At 35.0% G+C, this 27,353-nt stretch overlaps 2 protein-coding genes across 4 annotated transcripts in view; both read right to left on the bottom strand.

The window, feature by feature from the left end:
- The window catches only part of Tph2 (tryptophan hydroxylase 2), a 101,763-nt gene extending 98,654 nt beyond the window's left edge, over positions 1 to 3,109 (bottom strand). The window contains exons 1-2 of the mRNA XM_074081780.1: positions 2,562 to 3,109; positions 219 to 371 (exon numbers count right to left, since the gene is read on the bottom strand). Coding sequence (XP_073937881.1) covers positions 219 to 371; positions 2,562 to 2,666 — 258 coding nt within the window. The 5' untranslated portion in view covers positions 2,667 to 3,109. The remainder of the gene's footprint in view (positions 1 to 218; positions 372 to 2,561) is intronic.
- Positions 3,110 to 21,463: 18,354 nt separating this feature from the next.
- Tbc1d15 (TBC1 domain family member 15) overlaps positions 21,464 to 27,353 on the bottom strand; it is an 84,933-nt gene continuing 79,043 nt past the window's right edge. For all 3 annotated transcript variants that reach the window (XM_020177892.2, XM_020177887.2, XM_074083934.1), the window contains 3 exons: positions 24,706 to 24,822; positions 24,125 to 24,211; positions 21,464 to 22,872 (listed from right to left, as the gene is read on the bottom strand). In XM_020177892.2, the coding sequence (XP_020033481.1) occupies positions 22,654 to 22,872; positions 24,125 to 24,211; positions 24,706 to 24,822 (423 nt within the window). In that variant the 3' untranslated portion in view covers positions 21,464 to 22,653. The remainder of the gene's footprint in view (positions 22,873 to 24,124; positions 24,212 to 24,705; positions 24,823 to 27,353) is intronic.

Genomic DNA, 27,353 nt, shown 5'->3' with positions numbered 1-27,353 from the left:
TTTCTAAAAGATAAAGGGAGAGCTAACCCTACAATTTATATATAAGAAACAACTTATCTTTACAAAACACACATTAAGTTCATGAGACAATGAGGCTTAGAGGAATAACAAGTGCCTATACTCATATATCTCACTCTCTAATGTTTTATAACAGATGACAGATCTGTAGCCAGGCACACAGCCACTTTTAGAGTTTTATAAAAATATTTTCCATTCACCTGAAAGAGCCTCAGTGCTTTTACCAACCCACCAACTTCGTTTTTCAAGGAGAACACAACTGCCGTCTTGCCACTCTCTGCACCAGTGTCGCTTTTGCTGCTGCCTTTGTTGCCTTTCTTGTCATCACTTTTACTAGAGATAGCTTTATTTAGCTTCAAGAAAGAAAAAATCACAAAAAAGTTTGTTAGGATTTCAGAATTTTCCATAATAAAATATTTTTCCAGATATTCCATTCATATACTGGAAGCTATCCCAATCACACAAAGTGAAATTAAGGGTTCTCATAATTTTTGGTTCTAAATATTGGTCTAATTTAACTCTGGGATATTGTTTTCCAATACTTTAAGATGATCTAGTGGATATCATATTTGCTTTACTTTAGTGGCAATAAAAATCTGACCACAATTAAGTATAATGTATCTTATATGAATAATTCTTGCCTTTCTTTCTAGATTTTTTTTACAGTATGAAATTTATTTTATAGTAAATCATATGGAAGCTATATTAACTATTAAACAAAACAAAGACCAAGCATGTAGTTTTGACAACAGTAAATTTTATTTCAATTAAATCTTAAAAACAAAATATCTATTTCATTCTGAAATATGTCAGGACATGCACTGAAATTGATAACCTTACTTTCTGCAATTAGATCCATATTCTCAACATGAATTGTCGATGTGAATCTACCTTCACATTGAGGAGTTCAGCACAGAGGAGTGTGTTCAACTAAGTCCATCTATGTCAGAACTTGGTATTTAAAAAGGGACTACTAAAATCCAGCTACAAATTAAAGGGAAAAAAGAAAGGAAGAAAACTATCTAATCATTGTGAGCGTAGAACATAAGTAATAACTATTCATTCTATGGGCTAAAGATAAAAATGACAGATTCTAGCAACTCACCCACATTGTCAGAAATGCAGAATTAAAAAACTGGACACTTTTCATTTGACAGACAATGCAAAATTATGATGGTCTGCTTTGCTCTCCCTAGGGAATGGTGATATAATATAATCACACCACTTTATCCATCCTCATGAATCTGAGAAATGTACATTTGTTAAGGAACTCACTGAATAGTGGTTTACCATTGTCTTCTTATTCCTCTACTGGCTTTATTTTCACACATTAGTATTGCCTCACTCACTAGATTTATATATAATAGAAATGGATATTTTATTATTTATGACTTGAGGGAGAAAAATCGATGCAGACATTGACATTTGACAGTATGTTTAGTCATTAAAAGCTCAAATGTGCTCTCAACATCTGCCTCCCCCTCCCTGCATGACACACACACATCCCATATATTTAAGTATTTTTTATATAAAAGGGTTATACATTAACTAGAACTCTGAGTTTTCTTTGTTTTGCTTCTAGCAGTTCATTATGACTTCAAAATCTCTCAATGCAATATCTCATGATATTTAAATATTGGAAAATCTATTTACATTTTTGGCCTCATTTTTGCAAATTGATTTAAATAGTTCTACACAAGTTGCTGTGATTATGTTTCAACATTTTTGGCAGTGATAATATGTCAGTACAATGCAAGCCTCTGGCACATATTTAAAGCTACAATATTAAAACAGATTTTTCTATGACAAATTGAATTGGAATTAGTTGATAAACTCTGATAGTACAGCAGTGAAATACCATTTAATATTTTTAATGAGTAGGAACATAAATACATTTTAATTTCAAAGCAGTGAAAAAAAACTACTGTTTTTATTAAATCCCATGACTATTACTCAAATTCAGATCTAAAATCTTACAACTGTTTTTATTTTGTTAATATTTTAAATATAAAAACTTTAATATCGAAACAAGTGGGATATTGCTTTCATAGTTTCATCAGTTAAACTTTTACAGGGAATATTCAGGAAAGCTTTTGAAAGGAGCTTGATCTTTTATTCCAAAACCTGAACCCATACAAAGCATTAGGTCCATGATTAAAGACATATCTTTAAACATGAGGGGATGTAGACATGAGGGGATGTAGGACACACTATAATTTTGTGGAAACCATAAAAAGCTATTTAATTAAAAATTGTACATTTTTGGATTGTGGATTTAGGACACTGATTTATGCAAATTCTTCTTTTCATGTTCAGGAACTTCCCTTTCTACTTTAAGAAAGTTTAACAAGCAGTGATCAGGACATCTGCAGAAGCAGACATTAGGAAAGCAGGGAGACAAGATGATCAAGGAGTGTGTGTGTGTGTGTGTGTGTGTGTGTGTGTGTGTGTGTGTGCTTACTCCCCAGGTGTCGATATGGTGAGGATAAAATGATCACTACCCTAGAAAACACTCTAGAGAGTGCTAGCTATTCACTACTCACTGTTAAGCTGTCAAGTAGTTGATGATCTTCGGGCACTGCTGAATCCAGGGAAAACCCTCTTCTTGCCCAATATTTACTGGAAAACATCATCATTGCTGGCTGCATGGATCCCAATGTAATTTTCTTTCTAGGCAGCAGGGGGGACCAGAGGCACAGTAGCAGCGTTGGCAGAGATGGAGAAAGAGGCCTGGATCTGAAGCCTGCTTGGGGTGCTGTCCACAACCCTGGTGCTGAAGAGCAATGTGAATCATCCCCTCCCTGGGCTCCTTTATATGAGTGACTGGGGATTGATGGAAGCTGATTAGAAAGAAACTCATTTCTGGTTGCTGATGGCCACAGTCAGATTACAGATCTGAAGCCTGGGGTTATCTGTGCTCATGATGCGATTTGTTTGTTTCATAGGTCGAGTAGCCACTTGGGAGGAGGTGGTAGAGTATAATACATAAAGGGGTGATGCTTGTACAAGAAAACATCTGTCCCTAATGTTAACTCTCATTGCTCAAGTCTGCTACTGGAAAGTGTGCCTCAATCTTTAGGTAAATATGAAGTCAAAGGGTTTTTCAGCTTTCTTTCTAAAAGTAGGAAAGCAATTTAATATTATCACTGCTGAATCCATAAGCAATTTCATGTTGATACATTTTTCCAACTTGATGTGTTATGATTGTATGTGTACAAGTCATGTATGTGGGGGGTGGCTTTTATAAAAGTCACTATTTCCTAATCCTGTGGTGTCTTTATGCAGAGTAATGTTCAGGCAATTGTATTACAAAGGAAATGTGAGGCTTTGATTTAGACATGTATAGATGTAGCTCAGACACAAACATTTTATATATATATATATATATATATATATATATATATACATATATATATATAATTTCATTTGATGCTCTTGATGGCCACTAAATTTTTCCTCTCCACTTGTAACTATACCAAATCCTCCATTTGACATACACAGAACATTACTATTAAAAAAAAAAACCTAAAGAAAATCTGGTACTGGCCAGGCTTGTCTATATTGAAAACAAAATGAAAATTCTCCAAAACAGGAGTAGGTAAACTAACTGACTGGGTTTTAATGGTTTCTAGAATCTTGAGGGTGTATAATTATTATTTGATCCAATTCTGGAAATAATTAGTTTATATTTCCTCTAAAGATGAGTGCTGATCAGTTAACAAGAGAAGCAAGTTTAGATAAATTGACTGAAGTAATGACACAAATAATAGCTAATATTCTTAAGTTCTTAATATTTGTCAACTTCCATCCTAAGCACTATTTCCATACACTTTTGTAGGCCAAAATACAATCAATCATCACAACAACACTTCCAAGATAGTCACTACTATTTCCATTTTATATATGGCTAAATGGAGGAATGGAGAGTTTAGGTAACTTTCCAAAGCTTCACACAAAGAACGATCAAGTCAGCATTTAAATCTAGGCAGTCTTGCTCCAGAATCCATTACATCATACAGTCTCCTTAGTACCCCAAACAAGGAAAAACATGTTAACAAAAGTTAGGCTCTATAGACCACACATAAACTATTTTAGCTACAACAGTTTGGAAAAATGTATAACTCAATAAAACTTTGTCAAGCACTTAATTTGTGTTAGCCATTGAAACTGAATCTTGGAGATGAAATGACAAAATACAGTATCTACTCTCAATGAGATCACAATCTAGCTAAAAGAAACATGCATGAAAATAACTAAGTGAAACAAAAATACTGACCTCTCAACAGAAGACATCAAAAGCACAAGGGACAGAGTATTCTATGCCACCTTAGAGGAGTCAAGAGAGGCTTCTGGTAGTAGTGACTGAACTGAATCTTCAAAAGTGAGTTTGTGTTTATTAGTCATAAGGAAATGGGAAATAATAAAGAGATGGATTCAGGTACAGAGAACATCACAAGAAAAATATGTAGGGAAATGTTATTGCTCAACAATGATGGAGTCAAGACATAAGGCAAAGGCGGTTCAGTGAGATAAGACTAAAGAGGGAAGAAGGTTACAGATTACTATGAGCGTTCAATGACATTGTGTGAATTCTATCATCTTTTCCTGTAGGCTAAGGTCAAAAATTAGAAGGGTTTGTGCAAGGAAATCACTTAAACTACTTTTTTAAAGTAGTATCTTTAAAGTGGACTTAAAGACTGAAGGCAGAAACCACTTAATATTTGAAACAGTTTAGCCAGGAGATGACAAGAGCATAAAAGATGTGATGAACCAAAACAGGGATGTGAAAGGGTTAAAACCCATAGGACAATGTCCCTGTTTGGATGTGGGAACAGAAAAAAATATTAAAAGTCATTTATTTAAGATATTTACAGAATATATTAAAATTTTAACTTTAACTACTTTTGTTTTCTCTAAAAGCTATTAAAGCAACACAGAGGGATTCCATTTCTTTTTAAGGCACAAAGAACAGCATAAATTAAAACAACAGCAACAGAAAAACTAGAAGCTTAAAGGAAGGTAAAAGAATAATCAAAGACTTCTCAGAGATGAAAAAGCTGAATTATCAATAAGGAAGACTGAGAAGGAACTCGCTTTACACTACAGAATCCCCTAAATGTTCAATACCTCTGGAATTAGGAATAAACATAAGAGACTGAAAAACAGTGGTTCAAAATCTATGAAGCAGTTAGACAATTTCAAAACTTACAACAAAGTTACAGTAACCAATAGAGTGTGGTCCTTTCTAACAATAGACATATAGGTAAATGGGAGAACATTGATAATCTAGAAATAAGTACTTGCATTTATGGCCTATACGTTACCAAGAAAGGTTCCAAGACAATTAGGAATGAATAACCTTTTTTTAAAAAAAATGGTTCTTGGACACATGTACAACAATGAAGTTGGACTTATACCTCACACCTCACACAAAAATTAACTCAAAATGGATCAGAGACATAAATGTAAGAGCGCAAGCTATAAAACTCTTAGAAGAAAACACAGGAATAAACCTTTGTGATCTTGGAATAGGCAATTGTTTCTTAGCTATGACACCAAACACTCAAAGAAAAAGTTGACAAATTGAATTTTATTAAAATTAAAAACTTTTGTGTTTCAGAGGACACAATCAAAAAAGTGAATAAAAGAACCCACATTATAGGAGAAAGTATTTGTAAGTCATATACCTCCTAGAAACCAGCATCTAAAATACGACTTGGCAACAATAAAGGAGAAAAACTTTAAATAGGTAAAGACTTTGAAAAACATTTCTCCAAAGAAATGACTAATGCTCTAAATATCATTAGAGAAATGCAAATCAAAAACACAATGGTATATGACTTCAGACCCATTGGATAGCTAAAATAGACAGGCAATAGCAAGTGTTGGTAAAGAAATACAAAATTTGAAATCCTCATTTGTTGCTGCAGCCACTTTGGAAAACAGTTTGGTGGTTCCCCAAAATCTGATACATAAAGTTACCGTATGACTCAGCAATTTTACTCAACATATGTGGAAAATGATATAGTTACTTTACAAAAAATATTTGGTAGTTCCTCAAAAATTTAAAACTAGAATTATCATAGGGCTCAGCAATTCAACTCCTAGGTACATATATCCCAAAATAATGAAAACATGTATCCACACAAAAATTGTACATGAATCTTCATAGCAGCATTATTCATAATAGCAAAAGTGGGAATGACTCAAATATTATCACTTGATGAAAAGGCACAAATGGAGTATTATTTTCCAGTATAAAGAAATGAAGTGCTGATACACATTACAGTGTGAATGAGCATTACTAAACAAAAGAAGCCAGTCACAAAGGACCATATATTGTATGATTTAATATTTATAAAATGTCTAGCAGAAGTAAAAAGAGACAATATAAAAGAGAAACAGAAAGTAGATTAGTGGTTACCATGAGCTACCAGGAGGGAGGAAGTGGCTGCTGGCACAGGGTTTCTTTAAGGAGTGGTGAAATTTTCTAGAATTAGTTATTGATGGTAGTTGTACAACTCTGTGAATATACTAAAACTTGCTAAATTGTACACTTTGGGAAGAATTTTTATGGCACATGAACCATATCTCAGTAAACATTTTTAAAATGCAATTAAAATCTCCTATCCCCTATTCTAGATAGCCAAGCTATCTTCTTCCCCTACATCCTTACATGGATAAATAGAGTTTATTTTTTGAAAAGGGTAAAAAAAGGGAGGGGGAGAAGACTCTGTATTTAAAAAGCACAAGGTATAGTTGAGAATATAGGAGAAAGTGATTAAATAAATGTATGCATTAGATGCACTAGATATTGAAACTCCCAGACCTCAGAAGACTGAGCCAGATAAAGGGAAAAGTCCTCTTAGGAAAATCTGACCATACTAAGGGGAAAAACCTGAAAACACCTTAAGAACTAAAGAGAACACTGAGAGCTCTGAACAGTGAGGCTCACAGTGGACAAGCCTCTATACTTGGTAAAACATGTGAGGTTGGAATAGTGACAATTATATAGAAAATCAGCAAATGAAAATCTTTTTCCAAAGAAAAAAAGGTTTAAGAAGAAAGAAAAACATCTCAGTTGAAAATGGCATTTTCAAAGTAACAATAATATAAGTACTAAATATCAACTATATGGTAAAATAGAAAGATAAGTTGTGCATGTGAATAATGGAGGGGGGAAGAGACTGAGGGCAAGGTAAAAAGCTAAATCCCCATCTTCAGTGGTTAGTACCTAAAACTGAAAATCAAAGTATCACCACCACATACACATTACAGCATTGAGAGACACGAAAGTAAACACCAAAATAATCTGAAGTTGGAATTCTTGCCACTTCACAGAGGAACTGGAGGATGGGTGAAGGAAGAGGACAGTTTCCTCATAACAAATTCTGTGGAAATCATGTGTATGTATGAGATTGATTACAAAAACATAAATATTAAAGATATAGTATTTGCTCCCATTTCCTATGTGGGGAACAGAAAATGTTTCTCCCCCTTTTTCCTCACTTTATGCTGTCATATTAAAATAAATCCTTGCTTATAAAAATTGTACTGTATAAGTAGAACATTGGTTTTCAATAAACTGGAGTTTAAATCTTAGCTCTGCTACTTGCCTTACTGTGCTTAAGAACACAAACACATTGCTTCACCTTTCTCAGCCTCCATATCTGTAACATAAGGGTGAAAATACCGAGACTTTATGGGGCTCTTATTCTGATTAAATTGAGTATGTATTAAAGTGGTTAACATGGTGGCTGACAGATATTGGGTACTCAAAGTGCTAGTTAATACCTGTATTTCATTGAATGTAAAGCCAAAGTAAAAATTAGGCATTGTCTTGAAATGCCTGGCAGAAGTTAAAGAGATGTAATTAACCTGGGATTTAATAGTCAGTTGTCCTCATAATCAATGATAAGCAGGAAGACAACAGTCATAAAGCGGACAGAATTGGTTTAAATCAAGCCAGTAAAGAGTCAGGAAGAGGGAACTGGAAGGGGAAAACATAAAGTAAGATACTGTCAGAGAAGCAGATCTCCAGTATAAGACCCTATAGGAAGAAGAGAACCGTATCATGAATAGCCATGATGGTGAACAGCTGAGATATTCAACAAGGGTCCACAACAGGGAAGTTTTATGTTAAAGATGTCAATGGGATTTCAATACAAGTATTTGTTGTTGAGAACAGTAGTGAAATCCGTGGACATACCACCCTGAATGCACCCAATCTCATATGATCACTGAAACTAACCAGAGTTGGGCCTGATTAGTACTGGGATGGGAGGACAGTAGTGAAAACAAATGAAAAAAAAGTACTATTAGCCAGCACCTTAAATCATTATTTGTATGAACAAATAAATAGAAAAGTGGTATATTTTTTAAAAGGTGATATTTATAAATGGAAAGAACCAAGGAGATGCTAAAGTATCCATGGTCCACAGTTGGAACTTTCTCTCACTACCAATTTCCCTCATCTACCAAGATGAGACCCTGAGGAACTCTTATTTCTGGCTTTCTCACCACTCAGCTTCATCACCCTGGCTAGAAAAGAAGTCAACTGAAAGTCCAAAGTCATCAATAGAAAGCTGAGCTTCAGAAGTACAAAGAAATATGTTTGGGGAAAAGGATAAAAGAAAATAGACTTACTGGCACAAAAACAGACATGAAGACCAGTGGAATAGAATAGAGGACTCAGATATGAAGCCACAAAACTATAACCAACTTGTCTTTGACAAAGGAGCTAAAAATATATGGTGGAGAAATAGCAGCCTCTTCAACAAAAACTGCTGGGAAAACTGGTTAGCAGTCTGCAAAAAACTGAAACTAGATTCACGTATATCACCCCATACCAAGATTAACTCAAAGTGGATCAAGGATCTTAATATCAGACCACAAACTCTAAAGTTGATACAGGAAAGAGTAGGAAATACTCTGGAATTAGTAGGTATAGGTAAGAACTTTCTCAACAAAACCCCAGCAGCACAGCAACTAAGAGATAGCATAGATAAATGGGACCTCATAAAACTAAAAACCTTCTGTTCATCAAAAGAAATGGTCTCTAAACTGAAGAGAACACCCACAGAGTGGGAGAAAATATTTGCCAGCTATACATCAGACAAAGGACTGATAACCAGAATATATAGGGAACTTAAAAAAACTAAATTCTCCCAAAACTAATGAACCAATAAAGAAATTGGCAAGTGAACTAAACAGAACTTTCTCAAAAGAAGAAATTCAAATGGCCAAAAAACACATGAAAAAATGCTCACCATCTCTAGCAATAAAGGAAATGCAAATTAAAACCACGCTAAGATTCCACCTCACCCCTGTTAGAATAGCCATCATCAGCAACACCACCAATAACAAGTGTTGGCGAGGACAGGGGGAAAAAGGAACCCTCTTACACTATTGGTGGGAATGTAAACTTGTACAATCACGCTGGAAAAAAATTTGGAGGCTAATTAAAAAGCTAAACATTGATCTACCATCTGATTCAGCAATACCACTCTTGGGGATATACCCAAAAGACTGTGACACAAGTTACTCCAGAGGCACCTGCACACCCATGTTTATTGCAGCACTATTCACAATAGCCAAGTTATGGAAACAGCCAAGATGCCCCACCACTGACGAATGGATTAAGAAAATGTGGTATCTATACACAATTGAATTTTATGCAGCCATGAAGAAGAACGAAATGTTGTCATTCGCTGGTAAATGGATGGAATTGGAGAACATCATTCTGAGTGAGGTTAGCCTGGCCCAAAAGACCAAAAATCGTATGTTCTCCCTCATATGTGGACATTAGATCAAGGGCAAACACAATAAGGGGATTGGACTATGAGCACATGATAAAAGCGAGAGTACACAAGGGAGGGGTGAGGATAGGTAAGACACCTAAAAACTAGCTAGCATTTGTTGCCCTTAACACAGAGAGACTAAAGCAGATATCTTAAAAGCAACTGAGGCCAATAGGAAAAGGGGACCAGGAACTAGAAAAAAGGTTAGATCAAAAAGAATTAGCCTAGAAGGTAACACCCGCGCACAGGAAATCAATGTGAGTCAATGCCCTGTATAGCTATCCTTATCTCAACTAGCAAAAACCCTTGCTCCTTCCTTTTATTGCTTATACTCTCTCTTCAACAAAATTAGAAATAAGGGCAAAATAGTTTCTGCTGGGTATTGAGGGGGTGGGGGGGAGAGGGAGGGGGCAGAGTGGGTGGTAAGGGAGGGGGTGGGGGCAGGGAGGAGAAATGACCCAAGCCTTGTATGCACATATGAATAATAAAAGAAAAAAAAAAGAAAATAGACTTAAAGAGTTAATTTGCCAGGCAACTCCCCAGTGTGAATGGAGAAAGCAGGAGTGAAGTTTTAAGATAGTTGTGGGATGTGAGAATATGGATATATTTGAAAGAGAAGTAGCAGTGACTGTTTTGAGACTGGGATTCAATTAAAAGTTTCATTCTTTTTCCTTGAAAAACTTATCTTCCTGATTCTAAGCCATCATTTTAGTTTACCACATTTATGTCACAAGGAAATTTGATATGTATGCCTTCTATGACTACTACCATATTGAACAAGGCAGTAGAAAAAGATGAAGTTTTTATTAGATGGTAACCTAATCAGTTTAGCTGGATTTTTACTATCGATATTTGACTCCTAGAACTTATATATATTTTAGGTTCATACGTAGGTTAAGTTCAATATTACTAGCATCTACTTCTAATTTCTCAATCTTAATCACACAGAATACCAAAAGAAGTTTATATCTCTTTCCTATGGTTTAGTATTACATCAACAAAAGGGAAGGAAATAAGCCTGCAATGACTTACTTTTAGGAACTCAAGCAGGCTTCTGTGTAACACCATTTTCTTTTCAAAGTATTGGCAAACCAACATTATACACATAGCTCATGAAATACTCATCTATCTTGGCACTTAAATATCAACATGTGAACTTAAAATACAGGCAGCAGTGTGGGGGAAAGAAGTCACAAGTTCACTTAGAATGTTAGAAAACCCCACTCTCTCCTAACCTTGAGTGAAGTCTTCATAACATTACTAATTAACATGTTCAATATGAGTGCTGCACTGTGTTCCTATGAATTTTTCTGAACTATAATATTCTCATGTGGCTTCAACTAGTTCAGCTCATACTATAACAGATGAAGGTGTTTATGACACCACGGAAATGTACTTATTTCTGTCGATCACTCTTACACATTACATCAACTATTGTGTTGAGGGGAAAAGTATAAACAAAGTGAACTTGAACTTCGCATGGAGGTTATATTGGCCATCCAGACATTTAGACAATATAATTAGACTACTTGACTACTACTTGACTTAGGCCAATCTGGAATCAATGCAACTGAAGGGAACTAATTTTAAAGTCTAACCCAAAACAGCTGTGTACAACTTTAAGCCTCAATTTGTCCCCCTAATAAAATGTTTGTCTTATAAATACACACTATATACTAATAAAAATGCATGATGTAGATTATGTCTAACTTTTTGGTTTTTGGGAGGAGGATTTTCCTTTTCAGATTACGTGCTGTATTGATCATGAAGGTAAGTCTGAGAATCAGACTATAGTAATAGACAAAATATGAGCTATCTTACGGTTGTGTTCTCATAAATAAAATACAGGCACACTCTAAGTCCATATAAAGAAGATAAAACTGAACCACAAGGGACAGAGGTTTATGCTGGGGTCTGTGAGGCAGTGGCTCAGACGAAACCAGCACACTTCAAATTAAAATAAAAATGATCTCAAAAGGAAGAAAACTGAAGGGTGACACAAGGTTACATCAACAGCATCATATGTCTGGGGAGGATAAACAAACCATATCGCTTTAATATTTTAAAGGGGAAATAGATGGTGACGGTATCTATTTGGCTGCCATCATATATAATGATCGCATTTACTAAATTTATATGTGCTCCATTTACCCCTCACAATTGAAGTAGACATTATCACAATACAGATAAAAAAGGACCAGGAGTAATGGTCACAAAACTAAGGAAGTAATTGCACCAGGTCCCAAATCCAAGACTGACCTTCCACCCCCAAACCTGTGCTCTTACCCAGGGTTTAACTCTTTTGTTTCACCTTCATAAGTGTAACACCTTTAACTTCATACCGAAAAAGGTTGTGCTTGCTAAAACTTAATAGCTCACCAGTAATGTCACTAAACACAGTCTTTAAACAGCCTGCATTCTTCCATGTAGGGAGCAGGAAGCATATATTATGCCAATATATAGCTTAAAATGGCCATTTAATATGACTGAGCTATAGAAACCTCCAATTGCAGACAGCTGATCCTCATGACACCTGCAGCCTCTGACTCAAAAATAACTTCTTGTGTACCTCACTTAAAAATTGTAATTTTTAAAAATGGGGGTAAGTGGCTGTGGGCTCCAGCTTTCTTGCTGCATACCCTTCCACCCCCCCACAGGGGTACTTCTCCACAATAAACCCTGTGCTGGAGTAAAATAAATAAATAAAATGGGAGGATAAGAAAGAGTAGGAGAGGCAGTGGATTTGAACAAAGTGCCTTAGATACATGTATGGAAATATTACAATGAAACTCCTTTGTATAATATATGCTAACAAAAAATAACTTCTTGATTTTATTTGTGCCCCTTTGTTTCTGCTTCCTTCAACTTCTCCTTTAAAAATTTTTCTGGCCAAAAGCCTTTGACAAGATCCAACACCATTTCATGATAAAAGCTCTAAGAAAACTAGGAATAGAAGGAAAGTACCTCAACATTATAAAAGCTATATATGACAAACCTATGGCCAGCATTATACTTAATGGAGAAAAACTGAAACCATTCCCTCTAAAATCAGGAACCAGACAAGGATGCCCACTATCTCCACTCCTATTCAACACAGTACTGGATTTCCTAGCCAGAGCAATAAGGCAAGAAGAAGGAATAAAGGGATACAAATAGGTAAAGAAACTGTCAAAATATCCCTATGTGCAGATGATATGATCCTGTACCTTAAAGACCCAAAAAACTACTCAGAAGCTCCTAGACGCCATCAATAGCTATAGCAAGGTAGCAGGATATAAAATCAACATAGAAAAATCATTAGCATTTCTATACGCTAATAATGAACAAACTGAGAAGGAATGTATGAAAACAATTCCATTTACAATAGTCTCAAAAAAAAATCAAATACCTAGGTGTAAACCTAACAAAGGATATGAATAACCTCTACAAGGAAAACTATAAACTTCTGAAGAAAGAGATTGAGGAAGACTATAGAAAGTGGAGAGATCTCCCACGCTCATGGATTGGTAGAATCAACATAGTAAAAATGTCGATACTCCCAAAAGTAATCCTCATGTTTAATGCAATGCCCATCAAAATTCCAACGACATTCATTAAAGAGATTGAAAAATCTACTGTTAAATTTATATGGAAACACAAGAGGCCACGAATAGCCAAGGCAATACTCAGTCAAAAGAACAATGCTGGAGGTATCACGATACCTGACTTCAAACTATATTACAAAGCAGTAACAATAAAAACAGCATGGTACTGGCACAAAAACAGACATGAAGATCAGTGGAACAGAATAGAGGACCCAGATATGAAGCCACACAACTATAACCAACTTGTCTTTGACAAGGCGCTAAAAATATACGATGGAGAAAAGACAGTCTCTTCAACAAAAACTGCTGGGAAAACTGGTTAGCAGTCTGCAAAAAACTGAAACTAGATCCACGTATATCACCCCATACCAAGATTAACTCAAAATGGATCAAGGATCTTAATATCAGACCCCAAACTCTAAAGTTGATACAGGAAAGAGTAGGAAATACTCTGGAGTTAGTAGGTATACGTAAGAACTTTCTCAACGAAACCCCAGCAGCACAGCAACTAAGAGATAGCATAGATAAATGGGACCTCATAAAACTAAAAACCTTCTGTTCATCAAAAGAAATGGTCTCTAAACTGAAGAGAACACCCACAGAGTGGGAGAAAATATTTGCCAGCTATACATCAGACAAAGGACTGATAACCAGAATATATAGGGAACTTAAAAAAACTAAATTCTCCCAAAACTAATGAACCAATAAAGAAATTGGCAAGTGAACTAAACAGAACTTTCTCAAAAGAAGAAATTCAAATGGCCAAAAAACACATGAAAAAATGCTCACCATCTCTAGCAATAAAGGAAATGCAAATAAAAACCACGCTAAGATTCCACCTCACCCGTTAGAATAGCCATCATTAGCAACACCACTAACAACAGGTGTTGGCAAGGATGCGGAGGAGAAAGGAATCCTCTTACGCTGCTGGTGGGAATGTAAACTAGTACAACCACTCTGGAAAAAAATTTGGAGGCTACCTAAAAAGCTAAACATTGTTCTACCATGTGATCCAGCAATACCACTCTTGGGGATATACCCAAAAGACTGTGACACAGGTTACTCCAGAGGCACCTGCACACCCATGTTTATTGTGGTACTATTCACAATAGCCAAGTTATGGAAACAGCCAAGATGCCCCACCACTGATGAATGGATTAAGAAAATGTGGTATCTATACATAATGGAATTTTATGCAGCCGTGAAGAACAACAAAATGTTATCATTTGCTGGTAAATGGATGGAATTGGAGAACATCATTCTGAGTGAGGTTAGCCTGACCCAAAAGACCAAAAATCGTTATGTTCTCCCTCATATGTGGACATTAGATCAAGGGCAAACACAACAAGGGGATTGGACTTTGATCACATGATAAAGCGAGAGCATACAAGGGAGGTATGAGGATAGAGGTAAGACACCTAAAAAACTAGATAGCATTTGTTGCCCTCAACACAGAGAAACTAAAACAGATACTTTAAAGCAACTGAGGCCAACAGGAGAAGGGGACAAGGAACTAGAGAAAAGGTCAGATCAAGAAGAATTAACTTATAAGGTAACACACGTGCACAGGAAATCAATGTGTGTCAACTCCCTGTATAGCTATTCTTATCTCAACTAGCAAAAACCCTTGGTCCTTCCTATTATTGTTTATACTCTCTCTTCAACAAAATCAGAGATAAGGGCAAAACAATTTCTGACAAGTATCGAGGGGGTTGGGGGGAGAGAGAGGGGATTGGGGGGATAAGGGAGAGGGTGAGGGGATGGGGGAGAAATGACCCAAACATTGTATGCACATATGAATAAAAAAAAAATCTTTCTGGCCTGGAGAAGTTAAGACAGACTTTGGACAAAAGTCACCTCCCGTCCTCAAAACCTTGTTTCTCAACTTCATTGGCCTGACATGTTGTGAGAAGCTGGACCTAGCAACACAGTGGACATTTCCTAGTATGAACAATTCAGTTAATTTGAACTTTTTTCCTGACATTTGAATCCTTTTTTCGCCTTTTCCAAAACATAAAGCACCTTATAAGGTGACCCATGCATATTCTATCATGAAGTCACTTTTAACTACTTAAAAAAACAAGTTGCCTAAAGCAAATTGCACTGTTTGTCCAGAAATGCTACCTGTGAACATAACTCACATTATCTGTGCTTACCTAAGTAGGAAATTCTAAATTGGGACCAAGAAACACTGGGTCATGGATTGCAAACAAATAATAACAAGGAAAATAAGGCATGTAAACTTTCTAAGCATTTTTTTCTTTTCTAAGTTTTTTAAAAACTTTACAAAGATGTAAAAGAAAAAAAAAAAGAATCCATGTGTGATGCTCTTCATTTGAGTCCTTAAGGAAAACTCAAGAGATTAAAATTGAAGGACCACAGGACCAAGACCAGTCCTCTCATGGATTCACTCTGTATTTTGAAGCCATCAAATAAGATACTTTTATGATTCAGATTAAACTCACTCTCCTAAATTTACCTTTTTTGTTTATAATTCTGAGTTGAAGAAAGATGTGGAAAATTCAGCAACCCAGACATGTGGAAATTGTTAGAAGATGAAATTTAGGATGACCAATAAAATAGGAATTTCTGTAGTAAAGAAGGTCCTTTTCTGCCATAGCCATTGCATTTTTACAAAGGAACTGAGACATACATTAGAGAAGACAGCCTTTTCAATTAATGGTGCTGGGAAAACTCAATATCCACATACAGAAGACTGAACCTTGTTTCTCACCCTGTAGTAATATAAGGTGAGAATATTTTAGTGGGTCAAAGATCTTTAATGTAAGACCAGAAACTGTGAAACTACTGCAGGAAAGAACAGGGGAAACAATAGAGGGAAACAGGGACAACACTGCCTAGGAAGCTCCTATTGTTTTCCGTGTTCCTTCCTGCAGTATGAATAGAACTGCAATAGTTCAGAAAATAAGAAAAAGGACTGACAAATGGGACTGCATCAAACTAGAAAAAGTTTCTGTACAGCAAAGGAAAAGTCACTAGACTGAAAAGACAGCCTACAGAATGGTAGGAAATCTTTGTCGACTATATTAGTACATATAGAGAGCTCAAAAAACTAAACACCCAGTAATAAATGGTCAAAGGAACTGAACAGACAATTCTCAAAAGTACAAATGGCCAATAATTACATGAAGAAATACTCAGCATCCCTAGCAATAAAGGAAGTACAAATCAAAATGACGTTGAGATTTCACCTCACTCCATAAGAATAGCTATCATAAATAACAAACAACAAAAATGCTGGCATGGTGTGTGTGGGAGTAGGGGGAAGGAACCTTTATCCACTATTGGTGGGAATGTAAATTAGTGCAACCACTATGGAAAGCAGTATGGAGGAGTCTCAAAAAAAATTAAAAGTAGACTTACCACATGACCCACCACTACTACTCCTGGGCATATACCCAAAGGAATGTTAGCCAGGACACAATAAGACAACTTGCACACTGTGAAGCACTGTTCACAACAGACATGCTTTGGAAATAATTCAGATGTGCTACAACTAATAAATGGAGTAAGAAAATGTGGTATATATACAATGGAGTATTATTCATCCACAAAGAAGAATGAAAAGTCATTTGCAAATGAACAGAACTGGAGAACATCATGCTAAGTGAAGTCAGGTTCAGAAAGACAAAGGCTGTAGATTTTCTTTCATATGTGGAAGCTGGGCCTAAAAGATATGTACATGAATGCATTCATAATCATATATAAATATACAGAGAGAACATGTTTGTAATGGACTGAGAGGACTAGCAAGAGAGGAAAGGAGAATGATAGTATCTAAATGCATTGCATCTGGGTATGAAGATGGCATAATGAAACACATTAAAAGTGGTTAAAATACAGGGGGAGGGAAAAGGGAACAAGAGAAATAGCGGGGTTTAATTTGCTGAAAGTGAAATCTACTCATGTGAAATATCATGGTAAAATCCATTTTGAACAATGAATGTACTAAAAGAATGAAGGGCAGGAATGTGAAAGTACTGTTCAGGTGTGGGTACCAGTGGGAGGGAAGAGTGTGAATGAAGAGGGTAACTATGGTGAGGAACATTATATACTTGTATGAAAATAGACCAATGAAACCTGTGGAAATTGTTTTAAGGAGCAGGAAGGGAAGAGGGTATGGGAGAATGATGGGGAGGTGAATCTAACCAAGGTACACTGTAAGCATACATGGAAACAATGAAACCCCACTGTACAACTAATATATGCCAATAAAAATGTTTTTAAAATGTCCTTTTCTACAGGTGTTTTTCACTTATTTTTTCCTTTTTCTGATGGAGGATATATTCTCATGTCTGAAATCAAGTAACAAACCTGTTAGGATCAACAGAAATGACTTAGGAAAAGGAAATGTACCAGCATTCTGCCATCTGAGCTAGTTGGCTACAATTATTTTCTTTGGTGGTACTGACGTTTGAACTCAGGGCTTTACACCTGCTAAGTGAATGCTCTACTGCTTGAGCCACACCTCCAGCCCTGCACTCTTATTTCTTAAATTCCTTCCCTTAAGGGTTGTTCTGCCATAGTTTATGAATTCTCAGGTATGTAATATCCATGAAAAAGATTATTTTCCCTAGTCAATAAAACCTTGGCATAATTCATACTAAATAAAAAGCTTGAAGGCTAGTTTGGACAGCATAATTAGTTATAAGATGTGAAGGAAGCTAGTAAGAATGATTTGAGTTTTTCCTCATTTGGGAAGTCTATTAGCCCTAATAAAGAATCCTTAAAAGCTGTTAACTGAAATAGAATATTTGTTCCAAAGCTATTCAGAAGTTTAAATTGAGAAAGTTAACAAATTTCTTTAGCCTCCATTTACACCAACATGTGTTACTAACAAGTATGTCTTGAAGGAAGTGGCGGGGAGGAGTATTTACGTGTCTATGATAGCATTAGTACAAAAAGTAAACATACCTAATTTCACAGAAAATCTATTAATTTTTATATCATCTATTTGGGTCGTATGCTGCTAGCCACAAATACATTGGATCATTTTAATACTTTACTCAACCAACAAAAGGCATGTAGCCAGATTTTTCTAGGCCTATACTCCACAAGGGTGCCCCTGACAATGATTCCTGCATGCAACTTGAATGGTGAGCACTCAGGACACTGATGGCTCTGCACTAGCAATCAATCTGCTTTGCAAAGTGAATCAATGACATCCATGAAGAGACTCTAGTGTCTGCACAAGCTGGCCATGCAACAAGCAAAGCACTCTATAAACAGTCGTATTTTGGTTTTTAAAGCAGTCTACTAACCCACTGGGTCTTGTGCCTCCAATCTGACTAGTCTGGTGTTGGAAATCCCTAATACCAGCTATCACGTCCAAAGTCCATCTCTGAGGTTAATAATCTTTTTAATTAAAAAAGCCGAAGCAGACTGCACTGCTCATTGATCACAGCTAAGCATACTGGAACTTGCTGTTTCTATTCTGTTGTTTTGCAGACAGATATATTGAGGAGCAATATACGTGTTTTAGAGACATTTCCAGTAGCTTACCTCCCATTATTCTAACATTCCAATTTTATCTATAGGGATTGAACTACATCAGGCAAATATGATACTCCTGATTCCTGATAGATGTTAGAAAAGACTTTTGATCATAATTTTCTTTACAGTGATTTCATAAACAGTTTAATTTCCCACAGGTGGAAAGAAACACTTTGGATATCGAGAGGTATAGAAATATGTCCAATATACACTGTTCACTTCTCTCCCACCTTTGCACTTAACTATGTCAAGATGGATAACCTAGTAAGAGTCTACTTACAAAACAGTAAAATAAACATTTGTAATTAGAACAATCTTCAAAAATCCATAACTTAAAATACCCAATAGATCCCATGGAGAGAAGAGACCAACTACGGTTGCATCATTCAAATGACGTGTATTCCATTAACAGTATAGATGGTTAGTATCAAACAGTGGCATTAGATACTAAGGGAACTTTTTCAGATTCATTTCAAATAGTGTAATTCTGTTTCATGTTCAGGCGTGACAAGGTTTAATTTTCTTCAAGATGTTAGAACTGAGGTGCTGTTCTACATAAAGTAGGCTGATTGTCATCATTTTTTACCAAAAATGGCAAGCAGAACCAGAGCAAACCCACCACAGAAATTCAAGGAACTACTTGTTTTAAATACTTAAGGACTTGACTATCCCATCATAAATTAAAATGTTTTAACATATGAAATACAATATATATTAGTCCTTTAACTTCAAGGAAGCTTAGAAAATCACCTGGATACCAGTTAAAATGTAGGTATCTTGGTATCACTTCCAGGCATTATGATTTGGTAGAACCTGAATATGTATTTTGATAATACAGACTAAGAATCTGCAAATGAGCACTCAACATTTTAACTGAGGTTCAGAACATAAAAACACTGGTGTGAGTCAAATTCCTACTACTCTCAGGCTAAATAATTTACAACAATGGTTCTCAACTTCTGTGAGAAAAAAAAATACTCTGAGAAACCATAATTTCTCTCCAAAAATATGGACATGACTTTGCACACAGTAAGATGTTTATGTATCTCCTGAAAACACCAAGTAAAGACAGATGGCCCAAGCATGAATGATGTTACCCTGGTACATAGCTGTATACAAATAAAGTTCTAGATTCTTCCATAAACATTTTGGTTACTTTATATAAACTACCTTTAATAATGGCATAATTATGTGAATATTCCATGCATCCATAAAAACTCTGGGCAAAGTCAAGCTTAATAAGAATCAATCACTATTCAAAAGGTTGTTTCCTTACTGTTCAAAAAGATTCAATCTCTAATCACTGAGACTAAAGTTCTCTACATAGAGTTGAAGAATCTACATGCATGATCAACACAGGGAGTTCTTAAATGCAAAGTCATTTCTCAAAAATTAATACTAACTCTAGCAGTTAAAATTAGAAACAATCTGGATTTTAACAACTTAAGTATCAAATAAAGAACAAATTCTAGGGGTACAAATCTAGTATCTTGTGAAAACTGAACTAAACTTTTAAAACCTTAAACTAAGAAATTTACCTGAACTATGTATACTAGCAATCTCAACAACTCACGTTTACACAGTATTTACTAACTGGATTTTTTATGGATTAAGTCTTTACCACTATGCTATATTATTTCCATATCAAAAATGTGTTAGATAGAAATGCACACAGTTTAGTTAAAATTATGTTTTGTTTTAGAATAAAACTTGACAAAAGTATAAACTTATGTATTATGATTTTAAAAAATCTGAAGTAGATATATTATGCAGTAGAAAAAAACCACATACACACACAACCAAAAAGCCACTGTCCAGGAGAGAACAAGGAGGACATCAAGATGTTCTAAGCAATTTCCTGAATAGCAGGAAATGAAAAACTGGAGATGCTGAGTTTTTGATCAGTTTTCCTTTTTTTCTGAGTAGGCGTACTCATTATTAACTGATGAAAGATAGCACATGATATTAAAAACTAAAATCTAATCATTCTACTTGTCATGATTGTCAGTTAATGCTCAACTCGGAAAAAAGTTCACTTGGTTCCCTTTCTTGGGGTGAGGGAATCTGTCTACTGGACCATTTTAGAACTGTATGACTTTTTCTTTGCACTATTAGCATTAATTGCTGTAAGCTGCTATACTCAATAAGATAATTATGTCCTTCAGAGCAACACTATACCCATTGTCATGATGAAAAAATTTTCAGTTGAATGGGCACAATGTATCCTCAGCACAACAATAATATAATAAAAAAAACAGGCTCATGTCCAAAATAATGGATCAAATTCAAAGCGGAAAAGGGGAATGTCTGGTATGACAAAGTTTTTCTGTATCTCAATTTTAGTGGTTCTTACACAATTATATGTATTTTTACAACTAACAGAATTATACAAAAATGCATGCATTTTACCATATGCATGTATATTTTATATTAAAATACACAGTATTAAAAAGGAAATTTTTTTCAGTTATAAAAGGAGTCATGTTTATCACTTCTATAACCCATTCAAATGATTTTTTATTTCAATAACAAAAAATATTCAACATATTGAGGTCCATCTTGGGTTTTTTTTATTTTGATGAAGAACTAGCAAACTATTTCTAATTGTAATTTAACTGGAAACACTACTTCAACTTCAAATTTATTTTAATGATATGTACAGGAGTTAACAAATTACAATTAAAACGGAATCAGTTATGTTAATTCCACATAACTTAAAATCATGCAATACTGCATGGTAAAAACAGCTTCATTCACATACAAAAAAGCATTACTTTAAGACTCATGATAGTACTTTGAAATATTTGACATAAGCTTTTTGCAAAGAGTATTTTATAAAAATCTGAAGACCTGATTGATCAGTCAATGCATTATTAAGAAAGATAATAAACATTATTAGTAAAATGAGGTTACAGGCAATTAATTTTAAATTACACCAGGTATAGGGTTGAATGTAGTCTCATGAACTAAATGTTCAGTTAAGAAAATAGTTTTGAAAAAGATCTCATACTGAAGCCATGTATTAATTTTGTTGAATCAGGTAATATAAATCAATAGTCAAGTTTATTCAGTTAAAGAAAATACGCCTATCCTTTCTTATGCTCATAAATAGTATTTATAGAGTCTTTATATACAAGTGAAGAAAAGCTCAATGTAAAAAATATACTGCCAATCCACTTATTATGGTCAAATAGTTCTTTACCTACACATTAAATTGTATTGATGAAAATTTCAATTTAAGTCACATTCAACCAGCATAAATATTTAAGCTGAGTATTGTTGTAAACAATAGAACAAATCACTTTTTAAAAAATTTCATCACTGGGTAACAATCTACTTCTCAGCTTAGAATTTTATATAGAAGCTCAGCATTTAATTTAATGAAATCCAAAACCCACTAAAGAGTAAACAAAGTGAACGTTTTTCAAAGTGCTTAATTTCCAACTCATCCACTTGTAATATTTATCCAATTCCAGTTCATCAACAAGAAAATAAAATGTACTTGGTTATAAAAATACTAAGGAATGTTATTGAAAGGGAAAGGCTATTTGGTGGAAGTAACTACAAAAATAATTAGTTTAAAACTTTGTAAAGCTTTAATGTAAGAACATCAGTACACTGTCTTTCCATAAACCTTAAAGCATGATCGATAACAAGATTTTAAATGTGCACCTTTCAAGTACTTGAAAAAGAATAGCAACAAAGTGTCTCTTCAAAGAAAAATGCAAGACAAATGATCATGAAGGTGTTAATCTGCTGACATTTGAGGACACTGGTATCGGTGCTGGGCTGTCATCTTTGGATGCAATGGCAGCAAGGGTAGGCAAAGTGTTACTCTGAAATGCAGATGTAGGACCAGCCATGCCACCATTTTCATCTTCACCAGTGTCTGAATCTGGTGTTGTAACTTCACTGTCCTGAAGCCCCAGGATCTCACAAACTGCTTGTGGCAATTCCTGGGTATGAAAAATCAAACAAGACCATTGGTCACTATTAAGGAAAAAAAATTCACAAAATAATACTTCTATTTAAGATTTCTTTTATTCTAATAATTATGCATCCTTCTCACCTTCCTTCTCCACTCCAAATGAAATCCTAACCATCTGCCTTTTTTTCAGAAGTGGTTCCTAGATCTCTTCCAAATTAGTCACTCTCCATCCCAGCATAACTGTGAACATATAGTTTTCTGTACTGACTTCTTTCTCCTGCTTATAGTATCTTATTTATACTGTCTCTCTCCCTCAGTAAACACAAATTTCTTAAAGGTAAGAAGTATCTCACTGAAATGTATTCAAACAAAACAGCTATCAAAAAAATGATTAAAGAATTAACCTAAATAACTGTTTAGACCCATAAGTAAATGAAACAAAGCTAAGCAAAATTCTCTTAAAAATACAAAAGCCCACTGTCTGGCAAAGGAAAGTCTTAAAAACTCACCCATTGTCTCTGTGTTTTAAGTAGGCCTACATGACACCTTCATGTTTTAGCACCCATATTAGCCAACCAGATCTACTGTCAAATGATTAGGGTTGCTAGACTTTGACTTGATGATGTGTGTTCCCCATCTCAGAAAGTTTAAGACCACAGATGTGAACCACCATTTTGAGTGTTGATTCCCATTTCCTGTATGGGGAGCAGGAAATGTTTTTCCCTTTCTCGTCCACTTCTCCCTACTTTATCCTGTTATACTAAAATAAATCCTTGTTAAAACTTCAAAAAAAATGCAAGAGCCAAAATAACATCAGAAGTATACTGACTTGACTTGAATTCAGGTAATATATTAAATGTGACCATTTTTATAGTTAAGAGCTTGACTGATACAAATGCACTGACATCAACTGAATACTATTCATTTAATTATTTATTATTAGCATCTGTCTTTATTTGGTGAAATTGAATATTTAATAAGAAATCTGTTCTGTATTTATTACATTGGGTAATACTTAAATTCTATAGCCTCTTTAATTGTAGAAATATTTTCATTACTTTTACCATTTTGCCTTGTATTAAATGTTTCCTCTCTGGCATAATTAGTCAACTGTTTCCAATTAAGTGCTGTAAATGTATAATGGTAAACAAAAAAATCAGTCAATGCTTCGTATCTGCCCTCAATTTACTAAAACTGGCATTCATTTTACTTGAAAGAAAATCTTTCTGGATCCTGGCAAAGAGAAAAAAAATCTTGCAATTATCTGAAACTCTGTATACCTTGCATTTTACCATCTGTAAAGAAATTGCTTCTGCCTTGCATAGTATATCTTCCACATCAATTTTCATGGACAATTCATTGATATGCTAAAAAAAAAAATCAATAAAATAAAATAATCAAAACTGAAAGCACTATTATATTTTACTAGATAAATTTATTACTAGTTAGACTGCATAGCAAATAAAACCCTTAATATAAAAATATTCACATACTACAAATATACAGGAACTCAAATATATCTTTCATTAGATTATTTCAAGCTATAAAGCTAAGATATAGCTAATAAGTTTATGGAACATTAAATCTAGTCCCAAAATTACAAGCAAAACACAATTTGTTTTTCAAAAACTAAACTACATAAAAGAGCACTTGTTCAGTTTCCTTTTCTTCCTAGTTAGTCAGGTAAAAATACCTGTCTAAAACATATTTCTTCAACAGTCATTCTCAGAAAGCCAATCCTAGCATGGATATAATTTAAATTACTCCAGGGACTCAACAACACTCCAAGAAAAGATTCTGTATATGAAGACCACCAAACAGTGAAGAGCCAAAAACACTAAAATCTAAATTAAATAACTACCTTAAGTATTTCATTGAATCCATAATGCTTTTCCATTATTTGCTGCTTTTCATTTTCCAGAATAGCACAACAGAGAAGAAGATGGAAATTTTTACATGGCAGGTCAGTCCACATTACCTATAAAAAAAGAAATGGAAATGTTAAAGTATATCAATGCCAAAATGTTTTCCTCATAGATAAACTGAAGCAATGATTTTGCCTAGTTGGTATATTCCAGTTTTTCTGCAAGCAAATGAGAGGTGAAGAGGTCTTACCTTGGACTACAAAGTGATTAAAACCAAGCTCAACAAGTGATACATTCAAAATGTGGCTCTTGTGATAACTACAGTATATAAATCATTAAGCCTAATAAGTAAATGTTATTAATTAATGAACCAAAGTCATAAGGTTAAGTTTAGTAAGCATTAGATACATTTTCAGTACTTTTCTGAATATTTCGTTTCTCACTTAGGAATTTTCACTTTCTGGGGCCGGGGAGGGGGAAAGCTAAATCCTAGAAATAAAAAAATTTAATTATATACTACATGGGATCAAAAACATCCAAAGATAGCTCTATACATAACTCAACAGTATCCCTAATTATTACAAAAACTGAATCTACCCAAAACTTGTACCCAAACACATAAAAAAATCTAATCAATAGTTACATTTTTTCATAAATGTGGGTTATGCCTTCAAATTTAGGACATTAGCTTCCCCCTGGTTCATATACCTTATAATATCTTTTCTGGGAAGATAAGACCACATACAATGTTAGCACATAGTTAAAATATTTTTACTTCTTTTAAAAAGAATAAATCAAGTTGAACAATTTTTTAATTTTTATTATTCATTTATTCACATGTGCATACATTGTTTGGGTCATTTCTCCCCCCTTGCTCCCTTCCCCCACACTCTCTACCCCTCCCCCCTGGCTTCCAGGCAGAACCTGTTCTGCCCTTATCTCTAATTTTGTTGAAGACATAAGCATAATAAGAAAGACAAAGCATTTTTGCTAGTTAAGGATAGCTATAGAGAGAAATTCCTAGCATTGCTTTCATGTACCCATGTGTTACAACCCATGTTGATTCATCTCTAACTGATCTTTACACCGATTCCTGATCCCCTTCACATGTTGACCTCTGTCACTTTAAGGTTTCTGTATTAGTTCCTCTGCAGTGGGGACATCAAACGCTTTCATGTTTTGGGTTTTCTACCTATTCCCTTATCTCCTGTATGTGCTCTCCCCTTGTCATATGACCCAAGTCCAACCACATTGCAGCATTTGCCCTAGATCTAAAGTCTGCATATGAGGGAGAACATGTGATTTTTGGTCTTCTGAGCCTGGCTAACCTCGCTCAGAATGATGTTCTCCAGTTCCATCCATTTACCTGCAAATGATAAGATTTCATTCTTCTTCATGGCTGAGTAAAATTCCATTGTGTACAAGTACCACATTTTCTTGATCCATTCATCAGTAGTGGGGCATCTTGGTTGTTTCTATAACTTGGCTATTGTGAATAGTGCTGTAATAAACATGGGTGTGCAGGTGCCTCTGGAGTAACCTGTGTTGCATTCCTTTGGGTATATCCCCAGGAGTGGGACTGCTGGATCATATGGCACATCTATGTTTAGATTTTTAAGAAGCCTCCAAATTTTTTTCCAGAGTGATTACACTAGCTTGCATTCCCACCAGCAGTGTACAAGGGTTCCTTTTTCCCCACATCCTTGCCAACACATGTTGTTGGTGGTGTTTTTGATGTTGGCTATTCTAACAGGGGTTAGGTAGAATCTTAGTGTGGTTTTAATTTGCATTTCCTTTAAGGCTAGAGATGGTGAGCATTTTTTCAAGGGTTTTTTTTTGGCTATCTGAATTTCTTTTGAGAAAGTTCTGTTTAGTTCAATTGCCCATTTCTTAGCTGATTCATTGATTTTAGGAGAGTTTAGTTTCTTAAGTTCCCTGTATATTCTGATTATCAGTCCTTTGCCTGATGTATAGCTGACAAATATTTTCTCCCACTTTGTGGGTGGTCTCTTCAGTTTAGAGACCATTTCTTTTGTTGTAAAGAAGCTTTTTAACTTTATGAGGTCTCATTTGTCCATCCTTTCTCTTAGTTGCTGACCTGCTGGGGTTCTATTGAGGACGTCCTTGCCTACATCTATTGCTTCCAGACTGTTTCCTGCTCCTTCCTGTAGTAACTTCAGAGTTTCAGGTCTGATATTAAGGTCCTTGATCCATTTTGAGTTGATACTAGTACAGGGTGATAGACATGGATATAGTTTCAGTTTCTTGCAGATAGATAACCACTTTTCCCAGCAACATTTGTTGAAGAGGCTAGGCTGTCTTTTCTCCATCGTATATTTTTGGCACCTGTGTAAAAAATGAGATGGGTATAGTTGTGTGGATTCATATCCAGGTTCTCTATTCTGTTCCACTGGTCTTCATGTCTGTTTTTGTGCCAGTACCATGCTGTTTTTATTGCTACTGCTTTGTAATATAGTTTGAAGTCAGGTATTCTGATACCTCCAGCATTTCTCTTTTTACTGAGTATTGCCTTGGCTATTCGTGGTCTCTTTTGTTTCCAAATGAACATTAGGATGGATTTTTCAATCTCTGTGATGAAAGTCATTGTAATTTTGATGGGAATTGCATTAAACATGTACATTGC

Source organism: Castor canadensis, chromosome 8 (genome assembly GCF_047511655.1).
Source record: "Castor canadensis chromosome 8, mCasCan1.hap1v2, whole genome shotgun sequence".
NCBI classification, from domain to species: Eukaryota; Metazoa; Chordata; class Mammalia; order Rodentia; family Castoridae; genus Castor; species Castor canadensis.
Note: the sequence above shows the minus strand (reverse complement) of the source record. Positions and strands in the feature narration are given on the sequence as shown.